Source organism: Sminthopsis crassicaudata, chromosome 3, assembly GCF_048593235.1.
Source record: "Sminthopsis crassicaudata isolate SCR6 chromosome 3, ASM4859323v1, whole genome shotgun sequence".
Taxonomy (NCBI): Eukaryota; Metazoa; Chordata; class Mammalia; order Dasyuromorphia; family Dasyuridae; genus Sminthopsis; species Sminthopsis crassicaudata.
The window spans coordinates 154,536,708-154,564,556 of NC_133619.1; the positions used below are offsets into that span (position 1 = coordinate 154,536,708).

Below are 27,849 nucleotides of genomic sequence, written 5' to 3' on the forward strand. Positions count from 1 at the left end.
TTGTGGCTTTGCCAGGTTATGTTTTTCACAAAACAGGTACTTTATTTTAAAAAAATAATAATAATCAAGGCTATCATTGGCAGAGTCCTGTGAGAGGGAGGTGAGGTTAATCCCCTTATCTCAGCATTTGAATAGATTTATTTTCCTGCTTTGCTGCCAGCCCTTTGTTTAGTCAGCTCTTGTGCTGCTATGGGCGGGTGCTACTGAGGTTCCACTGGAAGAACCATGGAACTCCATGACATACCTGGCACATCCGGCAGCACTGGAGGTGCGTTTTGCCCGACGTACCTGGCACGTTAAGCAGCAGTGAACTGGTTTGACCTCTTCCAAAGATGCTGAATTGTAACTGGTTAAGAAAAGAAAGGATAATTTTTAAAAGGAAACTTGCCATATGGGAAAAGCCAAGTTGGTGGAGATATGATTAATATATATATATATATATATATATATATATTTTTTTTTTCCTTAGGCTCACTTGGATTTGTAATTATCTAGTCCAGCTTGAGTTAATTGGCAAATTGGGACTTTTGGTCCAGACTATGGAGGGAGTACTGTTGAAGAATTGGTTCCTTTCTCCCATTGTTAATTTATATTTCAGTGGGCAGCAGTCATACTAAGTGGCAACGTAGAAGAAGTAGTTTTGTCTGCTCTCTTAGAAATTACTCTCAGCTATTATAATCATGAAATACATTTGCCCTAGATTTCTCTATAAGATATTCACACTCTGGAGATACAGGCTTGCCTATCGTTACCTTTTAAGTGCTCTTAGCTGAAAGGAAGCCTTTTCAGATGTGCACTTTACCAGTCACTTCAGTTGAGAAGAACTTTTTTCCTCACCAATGAATCAATTAGGTCTATTGAAAACTTACTTGTACTTGGTATTTTAAAAAGATAATTTGTTTATGTGTATGGAGTAGACAGGAAAAGACAAGGAAATATAGATGCAGAAGAACAAGATCCAAAGATAAACTTGGTCTCTTACTTTTATGGAGTAAAAACTATCTAGTTGGAAAGATAAGATGCAAACACATGAAACAATGGAAGATTCCTTTTATGAAGCAATTTATATCACATGGCTGTTGTATGGACTGATCACATTAATACTGTTAAAGTGGAGCACATAGAAGACTGAAAAGGATTAAGCAGGATGCATTATAGAAAACTTCCTCTAGTAGGGAGTTTTGGTGCAGCTTTTGGAAGAGGGCAGAAAAATGGGTTGGCAAAGAACATGGGGAGAGCATGCTAGTTAGAGAAAATAACATGTATATAAGTACAGAGGCAGAAACAAACAAATTGGTGGGACAGTGGCTTACACATTATTTTAGAAAATGAAGTGAATGATATGAGAAGGGCTATTTCATTTAAAAAAGATCTTATAGAATAAATACACACAATAGAATCTTTTAAAGCTTCAACTATTACATAAGCCTTGCATAGTACAAGCAATTGATCTCAATTATAAAGGTGACTTCATGGGGAAGAGACTACAAACCCTTTATCCACTTCATACTCACATTCACTGACTAAATATTGTCCAGATAAAATGACTGAGAGAAAGCAAAATTCAACTCAAACAGGCTTTCCCATATCAGAAGACTTTTAGGATAGCTTCCTGTCTTGGAGTCAGGTAAATTTAGTTTAGATCCCACCTTTGATATTTGCTCATTATGTAATCCTGAGCATAACACTCAACTTCTAGTCTCAGTTTCCTCATCAGTAAAATAGGGATAATAATAGGACCGACTTCAGAGGTTTGCTGTGAGGATCCAATGAGATAATATGTAAATGTAAAATGTCTCACAAATCTTAAGTACTATGTTGCCTATTATTGTTATTGTTAGTAGTATTATTATACTCATTCCTAAAGGAAACATGAACAAATTAGTTATTTCAGATGTCTCTAACATTGTCTCCATTTTTTTACTCCCTGAACCTTACTTCTAATTAAGAATTTAAATTTGGAAAACTGCTGTTTAGAGGTTGATCATACTTTTATTTACTTGGAGCCAGTTACTTAGGTCTGGTAGCCACTCAAACCTATTTTCCCTCTCTCCTTTCTTTTCCCCAAGTATTTGATTCTTGTGATTCCTCTGAGGCATTTTATTCTGAAACCAAACAATTAATTAATAAACATTTATTAAGTGTTTACTTTGCACCTTGCATTGTGGCAAGAGTTGGGAAATACCAAAACAAAAGTGAAATAAATATTCCCTCTTCTCAAATTTTTATTTTAAAAGAGGAGGACACATGTAAAATATATAGATTGAATAAGGTCATTTTGGGAGAAAGTAAACTAGCAGCCTTGGTCAATCTGGAAAGGCTTTATATGGAAAGTAATCCTACCTTTTTTAGCAAGGTAGAAGACAAACCAGAGATTCCAAAAGATGGAAATGGGGAGCGCACACATTCTAGGTATGGGGGATAAAGTGTTGTGTGTTTGGAACCAAGCATCAAAATTATTCTCTGGTAAGTATTTAAATTCATCATACCCATCTACAGTAGGTATTTAGGTAAAGAATTATTCTCCAACATCATAGATCTTAAAAACAAATATTTTAATTTAATTCAAAAGACCAACAGAGTTTGTTCTCTTCGTTATATTTTCATGGCAGTTAAGAGTAGTTGAATAATTCTTTAGGAGAAGATTTTAACTTCTTTTAACTTCTGTCTTCAGTGATTCCATTTATATCTATAATCCACTTACTGTCTTGCAAGATATGCCATGCCCTTTCATGTAAAGCTTGACCTTTGAGGCATGTCATTGTAGGTACTCCTCAAGTGAATTCAAGATTTTGACCTTTTTTTCCCAATTGTTAGTCACTTCAAGAGCTGAAGGAGATTTCTAAATATGGCACTTCATCGGAGATTGAGAGGGAGAGGGAAGAGCAGACCAAACTTCCTAGGTTCAGTTCAATGGAACTAGTTATCTATTCAACTTTTTCTTTTTCCTCACCTTTTGCAAACAAAAGAGAGAGGTCAAAAATGCTGACTTGTGGACCTTTGAAAGATGTTCTTGTTGTTGCTAGCAGGGACTCTCTGACATTACTATTAGATTGCATTAAGGGTAAATTGGTAATTCTTGGTGAAGAAGACTGTGAAGAATATATGATTTGACCTACAATTATTAGGCAAAAGATAAAAAGAAAGCTTGCATGATAGTAACCTTATATTGTATGATATTCACATATTCCTAATTAGAAAAGATTGCTTAAAAATCTAAATATTGAGAAAAGATCAGAGAAATCTTAAAACCATAGGATAGCTTCGTTAGGATAGAGGTCATGTTTAACAGGAGGAAATAGGCAAGAAATTATTAGAAGTCATTCTACTTGGTATGCACCTAAAAACCTGCAAGTGCTAAGTGACTTAGTACTTCATTTTTTTCTTATTTATTTTTTCCAATTAATTTAAAACATTTTTAAGTTCCAAATTCTCTCCCTCCTCTCTCTTCTCCATCTTAATGAGAAATCAAGCAATTTGATATATGTTATAAATGTGTACTCACATAAAACCCATTTCATTCTGTGAAAGAACACAGATGAAAAAATCACCAAGAAAATAAGTAGAGAAAAAAGTATCTTTGATCACATTCAGGGTCTACCAGTTTTTACTCTGGAGATGGGACAACACCTTTCATCATTAGTCTTATAAAACTGTCTTGGATCATTGTACTGCTGAGAATAGCTAAATTATTCCTAATAGAAATCATAAGATATTGTCATTACTATGTACAATGTTCTGACTCTGCTCATTTTACTTTGCATCGGTTCATTTAAGTGTTTCCATTCTTCCAAGAGCATCAGAAATTGTCTCATTGTCTCACTAGTGTCCTCATCATTTCTTAAAAGGACAATAATATTCCATCACAATCACATACAGCAACTTGTTCAGCCATTCCCAAATTGATAAATATTCCTGCAATTTCCAATTATTTTCCACCAATTAAAGAGCTGCTATAAATATTTTGTATACATAGGTCATTTTCTTTTTATTTTTATCTCTTTGTGACACAATCCTATAAGTGGTGTTGCTTATGTAGTTTTTGGGGGGCAAAGTTTCAAACTGCTTCTCAGAATGGCTGAATCAATATACAACTACACCAGAAGAATATTAGGCTTTCCACATCCCCTCCAACAGTTGTCATTTCCCTTTTATGTCATAATAGACAACCTGACAGGTGTGTAGTAAAAGCTCAGGATTGTTTTAATTTGTATTTCTTTAATCAATAGTTATGTAAAGCATTTTTATATAATTATAGATAGCTTTGATTACTTTGTCTTAAAACTACCTGTTTATATCTTTTGACCATTTATCAATTGAGAAGTGGCTCCTATTTCTACAAATTTGACTCAGTTTTCTATGTTTGAGAAATGAACTCTCACTATAAATTTTTTTGACAGTAATAGTTGCCAACTATGTAATTTTTTCCATCCCATTTCCACCCGTTTATGATACTCTCTCTTTTCTTTTACCCAGTGTCTTCTCAAAAGGGATTTGCTTCTTACTTTTATCTCTTCCCAAAATTCCCTACCTTCTATGACCTCTTCCCCTTCTCTTATCTCCTTCTCTTCCTACTTTCCTAAATGGTAAGATTGATAGCAACATTCAAATGAGTGTACATGCTATTTCCTCTAGTATGGTTCCCACAGTCACTTCCATTCCCCCATTTTACCTCCAGAGTAAAATTCCTGTGTGCCAGATTATCTGTCTTATTTTACCTCTTCCTTTCCCCTTTTCCCAATGCATTCTCATTTCTCATCCCTTAATTTTATTTTTTTTAGATAATCACACCATTACATACAAATCAAAACTCTGCTTTTTGTCTATGTATATTCTTAACTGCTTTAATGAGAAAGTTTTTAGGAGTTATAAATATTGGGATAGAGCCAAGATGGCAGCAAATAAATAAGTCTTTGTCTGAACTCTTTCTGGTTTCCCTCAGATCAACAGTTAAGTCTCTGAACAAGTTTAAGAGTAAAGGAACCCACAAATATTTGTAATGCAACAAATTTCCAGCAGAAGATATACTGGAAGAATTTTAGAAAAGGTATGTTTAAATCAGGCAGTGGAGAGGAGGGGGATTTGCAAGCCTACAGGCTCAGGGCAGTGTAGTGCAGTGTGGGGAGACTCGGGGGGAGAGAAGCTTTTGGAGGGACAAGGGGAGGGAATCTAGTGGGAATCTCTTAACCAAAATATAGAAGTGGTTGCTATTCTGGCTTAGAAGAACCTGTGGAAGAAACCAGTAGATCAACAATACAACTGCAGAAGGCAAATGGTGAGCTTCTGAATTCTAGCATTACTTGGTCATGCCTACTTAGCACAGGAAGAAAAATGGCAGCATGAGCCCCAGGGCAGTGTGAAGCTGGTATTGCCTGTAGAGGAAGCTTGGGACAATTTCCTTTTTGCTCCAAGAGCAGACCTTTAAAAATAAGCAAAAAAGCAAAAAGAGCTCTGACCATAGATAACTTTTATGGAAACAGAGAAGTATATATCTCAAACCCTGAGAACACTAACAGCAAAACATCTCTAGATGAAGCCTCAAAAGGTGATATAAATTGGTCTCCATCTCACAAGGCTCTCCGAGAAGAATTCAAAAAGGATATCAAAAGAGAGTTTGAAGAAAAATGTGGTAAGGAAATAAGAATGGAAAAGGAAACACAGAAATTATCTGAAGAAAATCACTCCTCAAAGAATAGTTTTGGTGAAATGGAAAAAGAAAACAACTTCTTGAAAAGCAGAATTTGTGAAAATACAAAGAACAAAACAACTCATTTAAAAGATTAATTGGCCAAATATAAAAGAAGATAAAAGAAATCTAATTGAAGAAAATAATTCACCAAAAGTTAGAATTGAACAAATGGAGGCAAATGACTTAATGAGATATCAAGAATGAGTCAAACAAAACAAAAAAAAAAAAAAAAAAAGAAAAAAAAAAGAAAATGTAAAATACCTCATTTAAAAAAAAAAAAAATATATATATATATATATATATATATATATATATATATATATATATAAATAAAACTGATTTGAAGAGTCATTGTCTCCAGAAGAGACAATGAAAACCATAATGAAAAAAAGAGCCTAGAGAACATCTTTCAAGAAATCATCAAGGAACACTGCCCTGATGTCCTAGTTTACCCTAGCCATTGAAATAATCTATCAACCAGCTCCTAATAGAGACCCCAAAATGAAAACTCCAGGGAATATTGTAGCTAAATTCTAGGATTATCAGATCAAGGAGAAAATACTGCAAGTAACCAGAAAGAAACAATTAAAATACTGAGAAGCTACACTCAGGATTACAAAGATTTTAGCAGTTTCTACTCCAAAGGATCAAAGAGTCTGGGATATGATATTCAGCGGGGCAAAGGAAATTGGACTGTAGCTAAGAACCAACTATCCAACAAAATCAAGCATTGTCTTTCAGGAAAGATGGACATTTAATGAAATAGTTAATGTTCATGTGTTTTTGATTAAAGATCAGAATTGAACAGAAAAATTGATCTTCAAATACAGAAATCAAGAGAAGTAGAAAAAGGTAAAAGAGGGAAGGTTAAAAATTATGTTTTTTCAAGGTTCCCTATATAGGAAGATGATATGTTTACCTCTTGAGAATATATGTTTGTTAGTTCCTTAAAGGGTATAAGTATAAATTGACATTACTGTAATAATATAAAAAGAAACTTTGGGTGGAAAAGAGATTGTACTAGAAGAAGAGGTAAGGAGGGAATGTGGTAAATTATATCACATGAAGAGGCAAAAAAGACCTATTACATAGAGGGAAAGAAGGGAGGGGGATAAGCATTGTGTGAATCTTAATCTCATCAGATTTGCCTCAAAGGCACATTTAGTTTTATACAGAAACTTATACACAGCTTATACATCCTGTAGAAAAGTAGGAGGAGAAAGGGGAAAGGAAAGGGGGAGGTAATGAAAGGGAGAAGAGAAGTAGAAGGGAAAATAGATAAGATAGGGGAAGGAACTGTAAAAGGGGAGGGCAGATTGAGGGTAGTGGTGGTCAGAAGCAAAACATTGGTGAGGAGGGTAACTGTGAAATCAAAGAGAAAAATATAACTTGTGGAAAATAAGATGGTGGGAAATGAAGTTAGTAATTTTATCTGTGAATGGGATGAACTCTTCCATAACATGGAAGCACATAGTAGACTGGATTAAAAGCCAAAATCCTTCAATATCTTGTTTACAAGAAACACATTTAAGCAGAGAGAGATACATACAGAGTAAAGGTAAAAGGCTGGAACATAATCCATTATGCTTCAGCTGAAGTAAAAAAAGAAGGAGTAGTTATCCTGATCTCAAATAAAACAAGAGCAAAAATAGATTTAATTAAAAGAAATAAGGAGGGAAACTATATCTTGCTAAGGTACCTCGGAAAATAAAGTAATATCAATACTAAACAAATATGCACCAAGTGATATCGCATACAAATTCCTACAGGAGAAGTTAAGAGAGCTACAGGAAAAAATACACAGCAAAACTATACTAGCTTGCTCTATCAGAACTAGATAAATTGAACCATAAAATAAATAAGTATAATGTTAAGGGCTTAAATAGAATTTTAGAAAAAGTTAGGTGTGATAGACCTTTGGAGAAATTTGAATGGAGACAAAAAAGAATATACTTTTTTTTTTCTCAGTAATACATGGAATCTTCACAAAAACTGACCATGTGTTAGGGCAATAAAAACCTCAAATGCAAAAAGGTAGAAACAGTGAAGGCATCTTTTTTCATATCTTGATGCAATAAAAATTATATGTAAAAAAGGGCTAGGGAAAAAGAGATCAAAAGTTAATTTGAAACTAAATCTAATCCTAACAAACGAGTGGGTGAAACAACAAATCATAGATACAATCAATAATTTCATTTAAAAGACTGACAATAATGAGACATACCAAAATTTATGGGATGCAGCCAAAGCAGTTTTTAGGGGAAGTTTTATATCTCTAGATTCTTACTTACATAAATAAAGGAATAAATAAAGGAATAAATTGGGCATGCTACTAAAAACCCCAAAAAAAGAACAAATTTAAAACCTCCAATTAAATACCAAATTTGAAATAATGAAAACAAAAGGGGAAATTCATAAATTGAAAGTAAGAAAACTGTTGAACTAATAAACAAAAGAGTTGGTTTTATGAAAAAGACTAACAAAATAGATGAACCTTTAGTTAATTTGATTAGAAAAAGGAAAGAAGAAAATCAAATTGTTAGTATCAAAAATGAAAAGAAGAAATTAGAGCAATACTTATGACCTATTTTGCCCAACTGTATGCCAATAAATATGATAATCTAAGTGAAATGGATGAATACTTACAAAAATAAAATGTCCAGATTAACAGAGTAGTAAATGAATTAAATAGTCCCATTTTAGAAAAAATAAATTGAATAAACTATTAATCAACTCTCTTAAAGAAAAACTCTCTAGGACCAAAGGAATTTACATGTATAAAGAACAATTAATCCCAATACTATGCAAACTATTTGGAAAAATAGGGAAAGCAAAGGTCCTACCAAATTCCTTTTATGACACAGATATGGTATTGATACCAAAACCAGGTGAGGTCAATACAAAGAAAGAAAATTATAGACTAATTTCTCTAATGAATATTGATGCAAAAATCTTAAATAAAATATTAACAAAAAGAATAGAGCAAGTTACCACTAGGATAATACAACATGACCAAATTAGATTTATACCAGGAATGTAGAGCTGGTTCAGTATCAGGAAAACTATTAGCATAATTGATTATATGAAAAACCAAATAAAAGAAATTATATGATTATTTCAACAGATGCAGAAAAAAAGCATCCAATACCCATTCCTATTAAAACACTAGAGAATATAGGAATAAATGGAGTTTTCCTTAAAATGATCAATAGCATCTATTTAAAACCAGCAGCAAGCATTATATGTAATGGCGATAAACTAGAATCATTCCCAATAAGGTCAGCGGTGAAATAAGGTTGCCCACTATCACTGTTACTATTCAATATTGTATTAGAAATATTAGCTTTAGCAATAAGAGAAGGAAAAGAAATTAAAGGAATTAGAGTAGGTAATGAGAAAACCAAATTATCACTTTACAGATGATGGTATACTTAGAGAATCTTAGAGAATCAACTAAAAAACTACTATAAAAAAATTCACAACTTTGGGAAAGTCACAGGGTACAAAATAAATCCATGTAAAGGAGTTATAAATATTTTCCCAGGTAGCAATATAAACAGTTCAATCTTATCAAATCCCTCATGATTTCTATTTCTTGTTTACTTTTTTATGTTTCTTTTGCATCTTGTATTTGAAAGTCAGATTTTCTATTTAATTCTGTTTTTTTCATCAGGAATGCCTGAAATTCCTCTATTTCATTGAATAGCCATTTCCCTTCTGAAGGATTACATTTAATTTTGCTGGGGAGGTGATTCTTGGTTGTAATCTTAGCTGGTTTTGCATTCCAGAATATCACTTTTCAAGTTCTCTGATCCTTTATGTAGAAACTGCTAAATCTATTCTGTTTTTTTAAAAGCTATTGTCTTCTTTAGTATTTTTGTGATTCCTTTACTAAGTTATGACTATGTTTTTTCATGATTTCTTTTGGCATAACTCTCATTTTTCTTCCAACTTTTTCCTCTACCTTTTTAATTGATTTTTAAAATCACCTTTCAAAATGCTCCAAGTCATTATTAGAGAAATGCAAATTAAGAAAACTCTGAGGTATTACTACACCCATCTTAGATTGGCTAAAATGATAGGAAAAGATAATGATAGCTGTCAGAGGTAATGTGGGAAAAATGGGACACTAATACACTCTTGGTGGAGTTGTGAATTAAACCAATCATTCTGGAGAGCAATTTGGAATTATGCCCAAAGAATGATCAAATTGTGTATATCTTTTGATCCAGTAGTGTCTCTTCTGGGTCTGTGTCTCAAAGAAATTAGAAAAAAACCCCACATGTGCAAAAATGTTTGTAGCAGTCCTTTCTGTAGTCACAAGGAACTGGAAACTGGGTAGATATCCATTAGTGAAGAATGTCTAAATAAGTTATGGTTTATAAATGTAAACATTCCATTACATTCATCTGCATCCAGAAAGAGGACTTGGAGATTGAATGTGGATAACAGCATAGTATTTTCACCATTTTTGTTGTTATTTCTTTTCATGCTTGTTTTTTTTAATTCTCATTTTTTTCCTTTTGATCTGAACTTTTTTTTTTTTGAAGCAAGATAAATGTGGAAATATGTACAGAAGAATACCAGATGTTTAACATAATTATATGCTGTCTAGGGAAGGAGGTGGGCAGAAGAGCAGGAGATAAATTTGGAATACAGGGTTTTATAAGGGTGAATGTTGAAAATTATCTTTGCAAGTATTTTGAATTTTTTTTTTTTTTTTGCTGAGGCAATTGGGGCTAAGTGACTTTCCCAAGGTCACACTGATAGAAAGTGTTAGGTGTCTGAGGCCAGATTTGAACTTAGGTTCCTAACTTCAGGGTTGGTGTTCTATCCACTGTGCCACCTAGTTGCCCCCAAAAAACTATTACTAAAAAAATAAAATCCCTCTTTAGCTCTTCTATTCCTGAGATGAATCCATTATTTTTCTTTGAGACTTTGGATATAGAAATTTTGAGTTTGTTTTCTTCTGAGCAGGAATTTTGATCTTCCTTGTCACCATAGTAACTTTTTATGGTAAGAATTTTTCTTTTTTGCTCATTTTCCAGCCTATTTCTTGACTTTTAACTTCATGCTAAAGTAGGGTTCTTCTTTACAAAGGTATTGTTCCAAGCTTCAGGTTTTTTTCCAACTGTTTTCAGAAATAATTTTGGGAAACTTTAAGTCTTTGGCTCTTTGAAGGGTGTTTGAACAAGGAGAGATATATTTATTACTCTCCTTAACTGTGTAAAGTAACAAGATTAAGATGTTGATGGAACTGAGTGGGCAGGGAATGGAGAAGCATGAAGTTGAAAGAAGTTCAAGGAAACAGAAAGAGGGATCAAGGGATTCCAAAACATGGTAGTTAGCATGAAGCAGCAGTTAATTGTTCATTGTCATTAATGGCCACATTTCAGTTAAAAAAATGGACATTGGGGCTAGGCAGTTAAGATGTTGAGGGCAAGAAGCTTTTAAATAACTGTTGCAATGATAATGAAGAGTAAATTTCAGAGAAATAAATTATTTTTAATTGTTCTTGTAGTTCTTTCTCTCTCCTCCCTCTCTCCTTTCCTCCCTCTTCCTTTCTTTTCTTTCCCTTTTTCAATCTCTCTTTCTCTCTCTCACACTTATACATTGCTGTCTGTTGCTATATCTATAATATAGATAGCAAAACATATCTATCCATATTGTATATCTATATCATAGCTATATATCTCTATATGTATGTTTTCTGAGCACTTAGGAATATCAAAGATAGTAGGTGAAAGAACAATTTAGTTGGATTCCTGCTATACTGTTATTTACTATTGAACCTGTAATCTTGTTATTCCAATGAGGAAGAGAAGACAGCTGAGCAGCTGAATCCAGCCATCCTAACAAGTATTCCAGTCCCTTTTCTACATTAATGTTGCTGGCAGACAAAAGTAGCTAGACATACGACCTCTGAGCTGATGTCACTAAACTTGTTCTTATACTATGGATGTGGGTATTCTGCTGACAGGAAGAAAATAGAGCTAGATGTGCTACAGCAGATCAGATTTCAATTGTATAATGTTCTTAGCTGGCTTTTACTTTGTATTTGTATTTCTGTTTCCCTATACAGTGAATATTTCTGGAGAAGTCTTGGGCATCCCTGCATCAAACATAATATGCACTTAGTAAATGCTTATTGACTTCACTTGACTTACATGCACCAAGAATTGTGCATGAGCTCTGTAGCAGCAGAGACAAGAAAATATTTGGTCATCAGTGACAAGACAGGTTATTGGTACTTCTATTCTCTAGTGAGAATTTTCTATATTTGTATTCTCTATAGTGTTTATTTCCAAAATAGGTTGGGGATTCTTTGAGCCCTATAATTGTCAAGTGTTATTTCCCTGCATACATAATTACATATATATATATATATATGTTTAAATAAATAATTTACAGTCTTAGAGTTGCTTGATGGCACTTAGTTAAATGATGTGATTTGCCTAGGATAAAATAGCCAGCTTTTGTCAAAGATAGATCTTTATTACTCATCCTACAGATCTACTTCTACAGCTAGTTCTTTTTCTATGACATCATACTATCTCTTTTAATTATGCAAACAATGTAAAACATAAAAACCTAGGTGCCTGAGCTAAAGTTATTTAAATCTTATCCTGGTATAAAATTCCAATTCCTTAGACTTTTAGACTAATACAAATGTTGGTGAGAAACATTTTAATTTGAACAAAGCCAAATGAAATCAATTATAGGACCGACTTTCAAAGTTTTGAATATTAGAAAAATCCCCACTCAATTACCTTAGCTAAATGGAGGCACTTTCAGGCAAAACACACAAAGCAGTGTGTAACTTGTCAAGGTATTTACATTTCTTAATTATTTTGCATTAGTATATCAGTGTATCAATTTCTTCACAGGAGAAATAATGCATTATTACCCCCCTTCTGCAATAGATGAGCTGATGACACTATGAGAAATGAGAGCGCTGGTGATAGGTTTGAAAGCACACTGTTACAAGTTCTTGATTTCCTGTGATATATTGAAAAGGTCACTGCTTCTTGAAGAACACTTTCTTTAGAGGAGCTCAACAACACTCTTTAAATCAGAATACCAGGGAATTTAATAGTGCCCTTGAATTTCTAATTTAGGCAGTAAAACACCATCTCTCTCACAATACACTTCAGACAAGTCTTCAAAAACAAGACAGATGATTGTGCCAAGTGAAAACCTACACTTAGACACAAGACACATGATCCTCTCAAACTCTCTAAAAATGCCATTAATGTTTTCTTATTTAAAAAATTTACTTTTCTAGCATGGTTTGATATTGATAATAATAAAAATTAACTTGAAAAGACAAAATTGATAGAATGCATAATTGCTTAAGTAGAGAAATGACAGAGTTTACTGTTATTTACGAAGTCCAGACTGAGGTGCATTGCGTGTCTAACCAGCTTTCTCCTTCAAAGGGTTGAATTTCCTGTTTGTGGCGATTTATAAGGCAGGCTGCTTCCATTACAAAGAATGTTATGAGTTCCACTTCAAATAATGACATGCATTTGGGAATTTGGACCCTCAAAGTAGAGAGTACTATCTGCCTTTTATAGGACTTAGAAGATTACTATAGCCTATAATACATAAAAGCTGGTGGCTAACATTAAAAATAGAACACTTAATAGACATAAAAGTACATAAGGCATTTTATCTAACATTAAAAAGCCATTCTTGCTTTCCACTCCCTTGGGATAATTTGTTACCTTTATGGGGTCAGAGAAGTTCTATAATATACTAATTAATGATGTTGACTGTGTTAGAAAAACCGGTTTTACTTCCTCCACATAGTAAAGGAATTTCACTAGAATTAATGAGAAGAAAACTTGGGAAATAATAAAGCCTCAGACAGAGGTGAAAAGGATCTTGGAAACTAGCTTCAGATTTGGACTCTTATATTAAATCTTTTTGTGGGCCAGATCTTTTTGGCATTCTGATGAAGCCAACTGGACCCCTTCTCAGAAAAAAAAATTAAACATACTTGACAGAAAACACATAGTATCACAAAAGGAAGCTAATTATAATGAAATATAGTTACCAAACTATTTTAAAAACAATCATAAAGCCTAGATTCAGCCCTGCTTTGCCCAACTCTATTATTTTATAGATAATATAGATTTATAGATAATGAAATTGAAGACCAGAGAATTGAAATCAATGTCTTGCATCATGAGAGTCACACATGTACCAAATAATTTAATATCCAACATTAAAATTTCCACCATTCTCTCACAAAGTTTGGAGCTCATATGATTTATCAGTCACATTTTTTTAACCTGTTAGGGAAAAATGGAATGATCTCCATTCATGCAGATTCCATCTTATTAAGGTTTACCAAATATCTAATGCAAAGGGTCATTAGTACTCTAATCCAATTCTTCATGGCTACTTTTTTTTTTGGATATCGATCTCTGATTTGATTATTGTAATGAATTGCTAGTGAAGATACTCCCTACATCAATCAGCATAGATTGGCAAATCCTTTGGAATTTCATTTCTTATAGTTGCCTAGTTGGGCAATGGTATATATAACTTGACCATAGTCACACAGCTAGTGTGAGTCAGAATTGGGACTCGGATTCAATTCTTCCTGACTCCAAAGCTAGGATGATTTCAGCCATACTACTACTCTACTTACTTCCTGAGTCAAGTAACTGACAATGGCACAGCTTACTGACAGTCTCATTTGGCAAACAACCATCTTCTTGAAACTCCTCCTCGTGAAACTCTTTCTCCATTTGCAATGCCTCCTCAGAATATTGCCCACCTCCTGATAGAAAGCTGATGGATTCAATATGTAGGATGAAAATGTTTTTGAACATGATCCCCAAATGTTTAATTATGCATATTTGTTTAAAAGTTTTATGGGTTGTTTTTCTCATGGGAAAGAGGTAAGAGGATTTGTTTTGTTTTCCCAAGGAGAGGAGAGGTAAGAGAAGATAAAATAAATGTTTGCTAATCTAAAAATAATTTTGCTAATCTAAAAAAAAATATAGCTTTGTAGTGCCTTTGTCCCCAAATATTAACCTCACCACTTGTTATTCTATCCATATGATACCATTTTTGTAGGTCTTAAGAACGTTTCCGTCTTTGAGTCCCATTTAAATATATAATACTCTTAGGAAGAGTGACAATTTGATTGTTCTCTACCAACCTTAACAATTAACACTATACTAAATGACAGCTGAGAACAAAAATGATTCACAAAATATAGCTTAATGCTATAGAATCAGAAGAAACCAATAAAAATTATTAATCACTTAAAATGTACATCAAGTTCTGACAAATACTGAAGATACAATTACATCTTAAGTATAATTCAGGGCAAAATGTATTAAGTGCTAAGGAGAAATCTTGATAAAACAGTTTGAAAAATCTGAATGTGAATTTTTTTTTTTTTTGGAATTGGAGGGAATCAGTGAAGACTTTGGATATAGGTAGAATGACCAAGAGTTCAGTTTGCACAGGGTACGAGTGTGGGAAAAGACAGGAATATAAATAATGCTTGGATGATACCTTGGAATCAAATTGTGGTGGAGTTTGAATGTCAGGTTAAGTATTTTATATCTTATTTAGTACAAAATGGGTTCAAAGAAACTCTGAGCAGAAGAGTGATAAGGTAAATATGTGTTTAATAGATTACATATTAGGTTATGTGTAAAAGACTGGAAAGAAGAGATACTAGAGCAGGGATATCAACTAGTAATTAAAATAAGAGATGAGGAAAACCTGAATTATGATGGTATCAGTTGGAGTAGTAATGAAGTGGATGAAAAGAGAGAGGATAGTGAGACAAACTTGACAGAACCTGACAACCAGGGATTGATCAGGAATGTTAAGAAAACATAAAATAACAAAGTTTCTTGAGGAAGTATTGGGGATCCACACTGCCTGCCTCACAGTTTTGTCTCAGGGAAGGCATATCTTGATTTGAATATTCCGGGTCAATTCCTGACCCAGCTGGAAAAGACTCCCCCCCCCCCAACTTAAAAAAAGCCCAGGATGGTATTTGAAGTGTTTCAGATACAGTGACAACAGCACATCCTTTTAAAACTGTTTAATGGATTCAGTTATAATAAGCAATCCCATGACTATTTTTCTATATTGAGGTAATTCTATGTTGAAAATTACTCCTTTCCTTTCTTTACTAGAAGTTATTTTTAAGAAAAATGACTTTTTTTTTTCAGCATGGGAGTTTTGCTCGAACCTTTATCCACAGGCTTAAACTAGGGACATATTCTGGAAATGACTAATATACTCAATTACAGTAGCTTTCATTTCAGTAACCTACACTTTTAACTTCATGGCCTCAGTGGCCATCAGTGAGGTAGCAATAAAGTGGTAATCTTCAAGGAAGTGAAATGGTCTTCTCTTAAGAACAAAAGAAAAAACAAGAAAACACTTATTCTCTAAGAGTTTTGGGTTCTTAGTTATTTTTCTAATTTTGGATTGCTATTTTATGTTTCTTATGATACATGTGGAATATATACTTAGATACACTTAGAATTTCTGAGCTCAGTCAAGCTACCAACACTGAAATTCCAGTAGCAGGGATTTACAAAAACATACCACTACTTGGTGTAATAGGCACTAATAATAGCCCATTCCAAAGTCAGCTGGAGTCCTGTTTTGTTAGATAAGTTCCATATTCTATGGATGATCCCTTTGATATATGAGTAAGGCTAAGAGAGAAGGTTATAGATTGGTCTAGAACTTCTGCTCCAGTGAAATCAGAACTTTTTGCAGGTGCTTCAAGTAATCTGTTTAGAAGTGCATGCTTGTAAATGTACATGTGTTTGTTTTGGAGATATTCAGCATGTAAGAGTTTTCAGGTCCCATGTTAAAATATCTTGTTTCAGACAGTTTTTGGAAAATAATACTAAATTTGGTAATGTGTGCCCAGGTCATTCCATAATTTAGCAGTATTGACTAGGTTAGATGTCAGTGCTGAATGCCTCATCATGCTACAGGTCTCCATAGAGATGTCCTATGTATAAACTGGGCTATTGTAGTATCCTCTGAAGATGCACAAAGGTATGTCTTTCTCTTTCTGCTGGAATGTGTTTATGTATCCCACAGTACCCTGTGAGTGAAAACATCTTTCTCTGGCTAAATGCTCTTATTTTTCCTCTTCAAGATGAGTATGTATGTGTGTATAAGTGTGTGAGAAATCTTCTGTGTCTCCAATTTTCTCTGCCATTCTGCTTGTTTCTTGATGTACTGAAAATGAATTTCCCTCTGAGACAAAATGGACAACTAGAGAGATAAAACCAATAGGACCGGAGGACTCCTTAAATAGAATCACCAGAACAAGCAGCAAAGTCAAATCATGGATGAAGAAGCAATACTCTCACCCTTCACTCGGGCAATCACACCACTCCTCTTCACTAGTCAGCTGGAAGATGCTTCTTATGGAGACTTAGAGCAAGTTCAAAGACAGGTAAGTGGTCATTACAATATTTGAGCTTCTTATACACTGAAGTCAAAAGAAGGACACTTTGTCCATATTTGAAATTCCCACTTCAGTACATGTGGTTTATCAGATACTGTCCCATTGCTGCTATTCCAAATACAGAACAACAAATTTCTTCCTTTTAAAGGTTAAGATGGAAAAGGATAATTTTTTTGCACATGCAAAATTAGAAGGGGATGTACCTTATTATCTTTTTTGTAACTTTTCCCATGCAAATGGATATTTGTTAATGCATATGATGATTGTATTCACAAATGAATGAACATGCAAATGCTGTGAAACACATAAATGGGAAGTCCATTTTTTTTTAAAGGCCCTACTATACCTTGGTCTGAACCTGTAAAAAAATAAATAAGTTCCTCAATTGTAGTGTTCCCCTTAGCAATGAGTAATATGAGTTTTTATATTGTCTGTACTACATTGCTCAGGGACTGTTACCTACTACTTAAATTTTACATACATACATATACATATATGTATATATATATATATATATATATATGTATTACCAACTATCAAGCCCAAAAGTACATTGTCCATTGGCTTGGTAAGCAATCTTAAAACTATTAATCTGAGGTTGACATGGAATTTGTGTGTTGATTTTTTCCTAATTGGTAGCTATTTGGAGTTACAGGTGCTCTTTTATCTTTAGGCTACAAGTAGCTAAGCTTTTGTTTACAACAGGTGTGTTGCTATAAAGCCTAGAGTAGGTAATATTGCAGGAGAAAACTGTATAAGAACTCAAGTGTATAAAAGGCAGAAGATATCCTTCTCCCTTCCAGTAGCTGGTGGTGGCTGTTAATTACCATAAACACCTGCTTTTACCTGACAAAAGCTACTCAGGCCTAGCACTTAGCTGTGTCTGCAATTATCTCTTTCTTTGGTCAGAATATGAAACAAATTTATAGAAGATTGTCTGGCTGATTAGCATATCCAGATGATATAATTTTAAGGTGAATGCAACAGCAGAGCTTTGCAGATCACATACTGTCAGGTTGATTTTTGGTCTTTAGGCCACAATAAAAAGCTAGTTGGGGGAGAAAATTCTCCAATGGTAACTCTTTGTAGAGATGTTATTGGTGAGGGGGGATGAAGAAGAAAACAGAAAGAGGCTTTAAATTCCCTCATTGCCCATAAGATTTCCTTCAAAATCTCCAAAGACAGCTCATGTCTAATCTCCAGTGTTGGAGAACATGTTTCATTTAAACATGAACAAAATTTTAATATTGATATATACTTACTATAATATAGGCAATAATGAAACAAAACAAAAGAGAACCATTCAATTTTGACTGGCTGAGCTCATTATATATTATTTGAGAAAAGACCACAATTGTGTTTTTTATAAAAAATGAAAATATTTTCTTTTCAGAAACTGTTATAAATAAAGCATTCATAAATCAGTAATATACATAGAAAAAATTAACACATGTATGTGATATGTATACATACATGTTTGCTATATTCTACTTATCAATATAGGTGTATACATATACATATATATGTAATATCCATTTTAAAAGGAAAGATGTATCAATCAACAGTTCATTGTTACCTGAGGATTTTTGTGACTGCTGTCTCCTTTTCCAGAAGATTCCTTGCCCTGATGCTGAAAACAGACTTACGAAGCTGGAAAATTTAAAGAAGGTGATTTTAGATTTTGTGCATAATGGGGAAATACAGCAGCAAATAGTGCAACAAGTTACATCAGCAGATAGTGCCACAAGTGCAACATTAAGAACTTGTACAAAGATTGTATTTCATGAAAGAATATCAAAATAGGTCTAAGACTAGTGTTAATAGTCCCAGATATTGAATGACTGTACTTTTTTACTCTAGCATCAATTTTTCTCAGTCATCTAGGAAGGAGATAGCAGAAATTTCCCTGTGAGATCTTCCAAATAAATAGGAGTTACTAGATACCTGAGAGTTTTAGCATACAAAAGTAATCCAATTCGGTAAAATATTCACTCTTGTGACCTCTAAGATAAACCTAGGGATATATCTGTATAAACCACACCTAGTGTTATTAGTCTCTCTATAGAATGGAAAATGTTTCCTTTGTTTACAGTGTGGCTTGGTATGCTGCCATTAATATAAATAAATTGTTTATGTCTGAATTCTTGTGAAAAGAGAAGATGAGTTTTCAAAGTTTCTTATGAACCAGTAAGTCTATGATTGATTCTGAGAAGACTGACAAAATAATCCTGGAGTACTATTATCTGAGCAGTGTAAAAACCTAAATCCTTATAGACTAGCTCTATTTTATAGGGTTATTTAAAGAAGCTGGACAATAACATGGTAAACAAGTGCTTGGAATATGATTAAGCAAATCTGGGGATTAAACACTGACAGGGCAGAAAGAGCTCTATGAGGAAAAAGTGAAGCAGGAATGTATCAGTTTAAATGCAGAAGAACTGTAGCTGCAGGAGAATGAATATGCTGGAAGGGAAATACTAGCAACCTATCCAAATATATCACTCAGTTCAGATCCTCATGGCTATTATGTATCAACCATAAGAGTATGTTGCTTCCTTTCCCAATGAGTTCAGTGACTGAGTCAAAGTTTTGTTTTTCTCCTCCCTATTGCTTGCCCTCATATTAAGAGATTTCAATATTCATAATGATGTTTCCTCAAATGCTTCAACTTCTTAGATCTTCAATCTATTTAGTCCTTATAACTTATTCCTCTACTTTATTTTAGATTACATACAAAGATAGTCATGTGCTAGATCTTGCCATCACTAAACTGTGAAATTTTTTGAAATGATGATAATTTTTATCATTATATATTTTTTCCCTATGTCTTATGTCTCCTACCCTTTTCTTTTTTCTCACTATGGCTTTCATTCCCTTCAGACCTTTCCAATATGCTGGTCAGGCCACTTTCCCTATCTTGAGATTTTGCTAAACCAACTCAATTTCACATTTCTCCTTCATTCTTGAATCCTGATCTGTTGGTGATCATGGCCCATTCTCCATCAATAAACTACTCAGACCACATATCTCCTTTATATCCTACTTAATGGAGATGAAGAAAATCAAGAAACCATAACATTCTACTGAGATCCCCTTGAAGGAAAGCAAACTTCTATTCTTCCCTAAGTGATTTGCTATTCATCTACAATAGTTATTCCAATCCTTGTTTTTCTTCAAGCCTTCTATGGGCATCTATAATCCCACTGAAGGTTTTTGTTTCAAACTTCATCAAAAATTGAGGTCATCCACTGAGATCTCCCTTTGATATCTACTCATTGACATCATTCAGGCATCTTTCTCTAACCAAATTCTTATAAATCTTAATCCTTGAGATTCAGAATTTTTTTAAAAGTCAGAATTTCTGGAAATTATAAGGAATTTCTCAGATAACTTATTTTGTATTTCTATAAGATCATATTTACATGTTTTAACATAATCATTTTTTTTCTGTGATAGGAGTTATAAAAATTTCAGAGGTTTTCTCTAAAAAGAAAAATGAAATATTAGTAAATGTATGGTTTATTATGATGATGATGATGAGGCAGCAAGGTGTCCTGGAGTCAGGAAGATTCCCCTTTTTTTTTAGATCAAATCTGACCTCAGACACTTTGCCTCAATCTCCTCATCTGTAAAATGAGTAGGAGAAAGAAATGGCAAATCACTCCGGTATTTGGGTGAAGAAAACTCCACATGGGATCATGAAGTGTCTGACAAGACTGGACTATGACAATAATAACAATGTTTATCTCTCTTCCCTTTCATAGATAAAATCTTTGTGAAAGCCTTCCATGTTGTTTCTTCCACTTTCCCTACTTTCACTGTCTTCTGAATCCTCTATAATATGATTTATAACTTCATTATCCAAGTAAAAAAGCCAAACTAAAAGTTGAAAATGATCTCTAAATAGACAAATATATGAACTTTTTTTTTCCAATCCTAATATTCTTCTTCTTCTGGATGTCCTCTCCTTAACTAAATGCTAAAGCATATGAACAAATTTGCATATAAAGAGAGATACATAAATTAATGAGCCATACTTTTTGCTAGACATAGTATTAAGAACTGGGGTTGCAATAAAATCCCCAAATCCCAAAACAAAACCAATCAAATAAAGTCACTGCTCTACAAGAGCTCATAGACTAATTGCAAACAACTATATAGGATAAATTGAAAATAATCCAAAAGGGAAGAAATTAAGATTAAAGTGAACTGAGAAAAACTTTTGTAACTTTAAAGCATAATGTTAAATTAATTTGTAAGTTAAAGTGAAATTGTTTCTTTATAAACAAAGACATTAAAAATCTTTCTACAAACCAAAGTGGCTAAAAATTGCAACAAGTTCTACGAGTGATGGTTCATTACATCAATGGTACTCAGAGAAATCATAAATAACTAATGATTTGGGGAGATTCAGATTTCTGCCTTTTATGCTCATTTTAAGACCTTTGTTTGTCCCAACTCTGACCCAGACTCGACTACTCTCCAGACCCAATGCTGCCCTCTTTTATCCTCACAGAGAATAAAAGAAGTGAGAACTCAACAGGACCTGGGGAAATACTTCAACCAATGAACTTGCTCCTTTTAAAGGTTGTGTAAACTCCTTTTTAGAAGTTCAAAGATGTAAACACCCCCTAAAGGCCGGAATTAAAGGTCTAAATTCTGAACTAGAGAATTGCCCAGACAACCTGAGTTCTCACCTTGTAATCCTAACAAGTCTTTTTAGCCACTCCTGGAAACAAATAAAAGAATGTCATCTTCAACGCATGTAAATAATTCTAGCTTTCTACTTCTTGCCCATGAGACTTGGGGGAAATCATTTAGCAATTTTAGCCCTCAATTTCCTCATCTATAATGTGAAAGTTGTAGTGGATAACTACTGAGGTCACTTAGAGCTCTAGATGATGATCCTATGATCTGTTTGATTAGATGAAATCTGATGTTCTTTCTAGTTCTGTCCCATTGATCCTGTACAAAAAGACACCAGTAACAAACACAACCCACAAAGAGGATGGTAACATGGTTTTGATAGTAGAAAATTCTACTAAATGAACAATACCTGACATTTAAGTAGGTCATTAAAATTTACAAACATTTTATATACATTATCTCATTTGATTTTCTGACAATGTTTATCTATTATTCCCATTTTAGAGATGAAGAAAATAAAACTGAACCAGGTTATGGTCACTTGTCCACAGTCATATACATAATAAGTGTCTGAGGTAGGATTCAGGTGCTAGCTTTCCTCATACCCCCAATTCTATTCTCTGATGCCTTATTGCCTTAGTAGAGAACTTTGTAGCAAATAAGTTTATGGGAAAAAGAAGACCAGAAAACATATTGGAAGGATTCCATAGAAAGGGAAATTATATACTTTAACATATGTAACATGTATTGGTCAACCTGCCATCTGGGGGAGGGGGGTGGGAGAAAGGAGGGGAGAAATTGGAACAAAAGGCTTGGCAATTGTCAGTGTTGTAAAATTGCCCATACATATATCTTTTAAATAAAAACTATAATAATAAAAAAAGGGAAATTAAAGAAAAAATTTAAAAATATAACTACTATGGCATTGGGGACAATATTTTCTCACAGAGAAGCAATTGGCTCAAAGATAGGAAACAATGGTGACCTTTAGCAGTGGTTTAACCTCTCTGGCCTGACATCAAGGAGAATAATCAGTCTCTCTTGCTAGATTATTGGAATCATTGTCAATGATGGAATGATTGACCTGGATGGAATATAATCATTAAAGTCATAATGACAGTTCATCTATTATTAAACACACATAAATGCACACACACACATACACACACACACTCAAGAGCAAGTTCAAGACCACAGAGATATTTGAGGTACATGTAGTAGGAGTAGAAATCATACATTTGTCTTTCCAGTTACACTTGGGAAATAAGCAATCCCATCCTCAAAGGGTGATGACATGTTTCAGTCACTTTTTTCTTACTGAAAGGTAGCAGTCTGAATTCAATCAAGCACAGCCGGGAAGTGATTGAGCTATTGAATCTTATAACAATTTTCTTCCTGTTAGAAAAAAACCCTTTTTTCAGAAACAGAGAATTTTATAGAGTTTCTCTCATTGTTTATAAGCCATATATGCTAAAGTACTGTTTATTTTTTCTTTTCTTTATTTGAAAGGATAAAAAGAGGGGAAAATGAGTTACTAATGAGAACATTAGAGCTAGTTGCCTGATTGCTAGTTATTTCACCAAGTAAGTACAAATACTGGCTATTTACAAGGTAGCAGCAGAATGAATGTTTCAATAGATCTTCTGATGTTATACATGTTCTTGGGTTTTAAACAGATTGCATTGGGGAAAATCTTGAACAGAGGGGAGAATGGCAGTTACAAATGCTTAAATAGGTAGGTAAAACATTATAATTTTACTGATAGTGCCTTTTTCTAGAGAGCAACAACAACAAAAGATGGCAATTTCCCCATTTATTATAGTAGCCTCTCACAAAGCTTGAGTAAAAGTTGATAGTCGTCATTTAGCAGAGAATATTCTTCAATCACATCAGAATCCTCTTGACTGGAGTGTGAGCTTGCACTAACTACTCTGCAGTGCCATCTTCTGTTTCTAAATGATACTACTTGTCTCTGCTTATTCTAGAGAAATGACTATTTTTTTTTTTTTTAATTCAAGACCTGATTCAAGAGAAACAAGGTAAATTTACAATGTGTGTTTGACAGCATTGATTACTGAGACTGATTACTATGATAGGCATAATGGAACTCAATCAATGCAAAATCCCGGGAGGAACACTTTCATAGAAAGTTAGATTCCATTTTAATTGAAGATAAAAAAAAAAAAAAAAAAAAAAAAAAAAAAAAAAAAAAACACTTTTTTTTTTTGTTGTTGTTGTTCTGAGGCTTCACATGTCCAATTTATTATTTTAAACTAAATATATGGAGAATAACTTGTTTAAATAACCAATTAACACACTAAAAGGATCAACCCAAATTTGAATGTAACTTTTTCATTTTTAAACATGTATTTTACAATCATGATAATGCTGATGAAATTTTAACTCAGCATTCTTCATTATTTGCATAGATTTATATGTGGATAAAGATCGGTATAGTTATCAGGATGCACAAGTATAATTGTAATTTATTGGGCATAATAATTAATGTGGAAGTTATTACTTACTTTTGTAATTTTAAAGAGCTGAAACTTAAATATATTAAGTACTTTTTTTAAGATTTTGAAAACCAATCAAAATGAAGCTGAAATTAAGAGATAAGTTTTGGGATTTCATGTCTCCAGGACTAATAGGTCACTCTTTTAAACAACATATGGAAAACAATTACCATATAGTTTTATAAATAAGACCAATAAGTGCCAGAGATTAAGGTATATCTCTTAGTTTTGCTCTTTAGGCTAATCTCTTTTCTATCAGTTTGCCACTACTTTTTTAGTACAGTGATTCATTAATATTTGAAACCCCTAACCAGGGCTTATCTTATTTTCTAAGTTAACACTTGTATAAGGGCAGTTGACTTGGTGTAGCTATAGCAATACAAGCAAACCAAACTCCATTTGAAAAAAAAAAGTTTCATGAATTTTCTCAACTGATGGTGAGACTGGACCTTTTTCAAAAGTGGCAGCTTCTTATGTTGTGTAGAAGTATAAAGACAACCCAGAGATGTTATCTTGAGAAAGGATAGTCATATCTGACCTAAAGAAGATATTTGGGGTGATAGGTGAATGATACGTTAAGGGAAATGAAGCTCCAGGATAATTTACTTGGTGCTGCTGCTAGCTTTCAGAATCCTATGGGAGTTTAAAGGACTTTATTCATCCCAACTTAAAATCATGCAGGCCTGAGGAAATTACTACTGAGGAAGAACAAAGTAGTCAAAAGGCAAGATTTTTACTTGAAGGAATCTGCTCTATTGGCTGAGTATAATTATGGTGGTAAAAAGAAAGATAAAACAGTCTTTAAGAATGGGAAAATTCACAAAAGAGAGATAAAAATTGTCTTTGAGGAAAAAAAAATACCAGCAGCTCGAGAGAACTCCAGAAAATGCTAGTGTTTCATCAAATAGCAGAGAAGCAATCCAGATCAAATGTCAGCAATTCAATGGAACAGAAGAAAGTAGCATCTTTGAAGGCAGAGTGGACATCATTTGAGACATAGTGAATTGTTAGGAGACTAACAGAGTTGTGAGAATTGTTCCAGCTGGGATGCAACCACAAAAGTTTGAGTTGCCTAAGGAATTTCCTCTTCCCCTTAAAACATGATAATCTGTGGGATATTGTGCCTCTGTGGATATGGAAGATATCCTTTTGTTATTAATTGAATGGCTTCTGCTCTGAATTAATGTGTCATCTTGGTCTGATATAAGGAGATAAAATGGGAAGAGAAGAGGACTAGGGTTGTTATTCTGAATAAATGACTATCCCCCAAATACCATGACCATGAGAGTTTTTTAGGCAGGTGAAAGAATAAGGGAGAACTGAAGCTAGATTTGTCTTTGTCAAATGATTTGATGAAAGTCAGGTACATTATATCTAAGACCTCCTCCAGACTAATTAGTCTAGTATCCGTGTTCTAAAAGGAAATGTCATTAGTCTGGCACAATCTGTTCTTTCTAAATCCAATCCAGCTCTTAGTAATCAATGCTTATCTTCCTGAATGGTCATAAGCTCTCTCTGTAATAATACATTCTAAAATTTCATCAGGAGTTCAAGTCAAGCTTAATAGTTTGAAGTTTGAAGATATCACCTTTTTTTCTTTTCTGAATACTGGTGAATACTTCTTTTTTATGTAAGTCTATAGCATGTTATATGAGCTCCACGATTTCTAAAAGTTTATATATAAAGTAACTTGTGCAGATATCTGAGGCCAGATTTGAACTTTCTGACTCCATACCCAGGATTTATCCACCTCGCCATGTACTGACAGTGTAACTTTCTTGTACTGAATTGACTGAATACTGAGGTTGATTCCCTGCTACATCTAAATTATTGGGCTATGCATACTCACTGATCCCAAGGAGCCTATATTCTATAGGGCACTCTCATTTTGTGCTTTTTTAAATAATTAATTCTGGATCAAGATCATCTGTGGTATCTCTCCAAGATATATGAGTTATCTGACCAATTATATAGCATGATATATCTTCATCTACTTAGTTTTCCCTCTATGTACTGTTAAATTGAATTTATTGGCTGATCATGGATTTTACTGAAGAGGCTCTGTAATATAGATTTTGATATAATAAGGGCAACATCATCTGCAAATAGGAACATCTAGAATAATATGTCATGATTTATTGGGGATTTTTCTTCTAAATGTATTTTGTATAAAGTGTCTTTAAGAACACTGACAAATACTTTTGTCAACTAAACATATGTATTATTCTTTTACTTCAGGATGTTGTGGAATTAACCAAATCATAAGCATTGAATGCCTTCTAGGTATCACTGTGCTTGGTGCTGGAAATATAAAGGGGAAAAAGCACATATCAACAAGAAACTTTCATTTCAGCAGAGAAAATATCATATAAACACATAGAAGTAAACATAAGCCATACACCAAGTGAATACAATAATTGAGGGGGGGGGTCATCTAGCAGGTGGGATTTATAGAATCAAGGAATCCTGATATGCACAAATGATAACTGATCACAAAAGAATCTTTATAGTTGGGTCTTGCTCTAACAAATCAAATGTTTATATATATATGTATATATATATATATATTTTAACAAATAATAAATATAGTAGTAGCTCTACGCATTTCACTCAGTTGTATGACTACACAGATGTGTTTGGCTACAGGCAATCAACTGTGAATATCTTCCTCTTCCTTTCCTAGAATTCCCCCAAGAATTCCTTAATACATGCAAGGACTATATTTATAGGAATTCTCTTGAGATTAGAAAATAACAGTATGGTTTAATATTGTTTATGAATTGTTGATAATAGTTGCTAAAGTAATCTCTTAATAGATATTGGTTTCAATACTGCTTGTTCGAACTCACTGAGGAAATCCAAGAATTTTCTTATTATCTTTTCACTAATTGACCATTTTATGCTATCTTTCCAAGCCCAAGAGAAGATAGAAGTAGAAATGGAAAAAGAAAATTAGCAAAAAGACAAAAATAGTTTAGTTCTATAATCTCTGCATAATTTGTTGCCTATCAAAAAAGATGCTTATGGACTAAAACATTTATATGTCAATGTCCAAAATAAGATAAATAAAGTGAATTAATATATTAAAAAATACAGATCTATCTGGGTGGAACCTATCTTACTGAAATATGATGGAATACAATTCACAATTGGAATGTGATAATGGAAAAATCTGCTTGTTCAAAAGGACCCATGTAAATAGTTACCAGAGCATTATTATGCTTCAAAGATTTTTTTTTGAACATCAACAGACCTGGAGAGGAGGAAGAGTTTGTAACATTGAGCATGGCCTGAAAGAGAAAAACAGAAACAAAACCCAAGCATATATTAAGTGCCTACTATGTGCATTGTGCTAAGCACTTCACAATGTTATCTTACTTGATAATTCTAAGAGATTATTATCTTCCTTTCAGAAAATAAGAGGTGATGCCCAGCAATTTGATTGTTGATTTTATGTTCTTTGCCAAAGAGAATGGCAATGACACTGGATTCTAGACTCAAAAAGAAAGGGGGGAAATGGATCG

General features: G+C 33.4%; 1 protein-coding gene across 7 annotated transcripts in view; it reads right to left on the reverse strand.

Moving 5' to 3' along the window:
- The window catches only part of NALCN (sodium leak channel, non-selective), a 518,736-nt gene that overhangs the window by 64,701 nt on the left and 426,186 nt on the right, over window positions 1–27,849 (reverse strand). For all 7 annotated transcript variants that reach the window (XM_074299465.1, XM_074299466.1, XM_074299463.1 and 4 more), the window contains one exon: window positions 18,739–18,812. In XM_074299465.1, coding sequence (XP_074155566.1) covers window positions 18,739–18,812 — 74 coding nt within the window. The remainder of the gene's footprint in view (window positions 1–18,738; window positions 18,813–27,849) is intronic.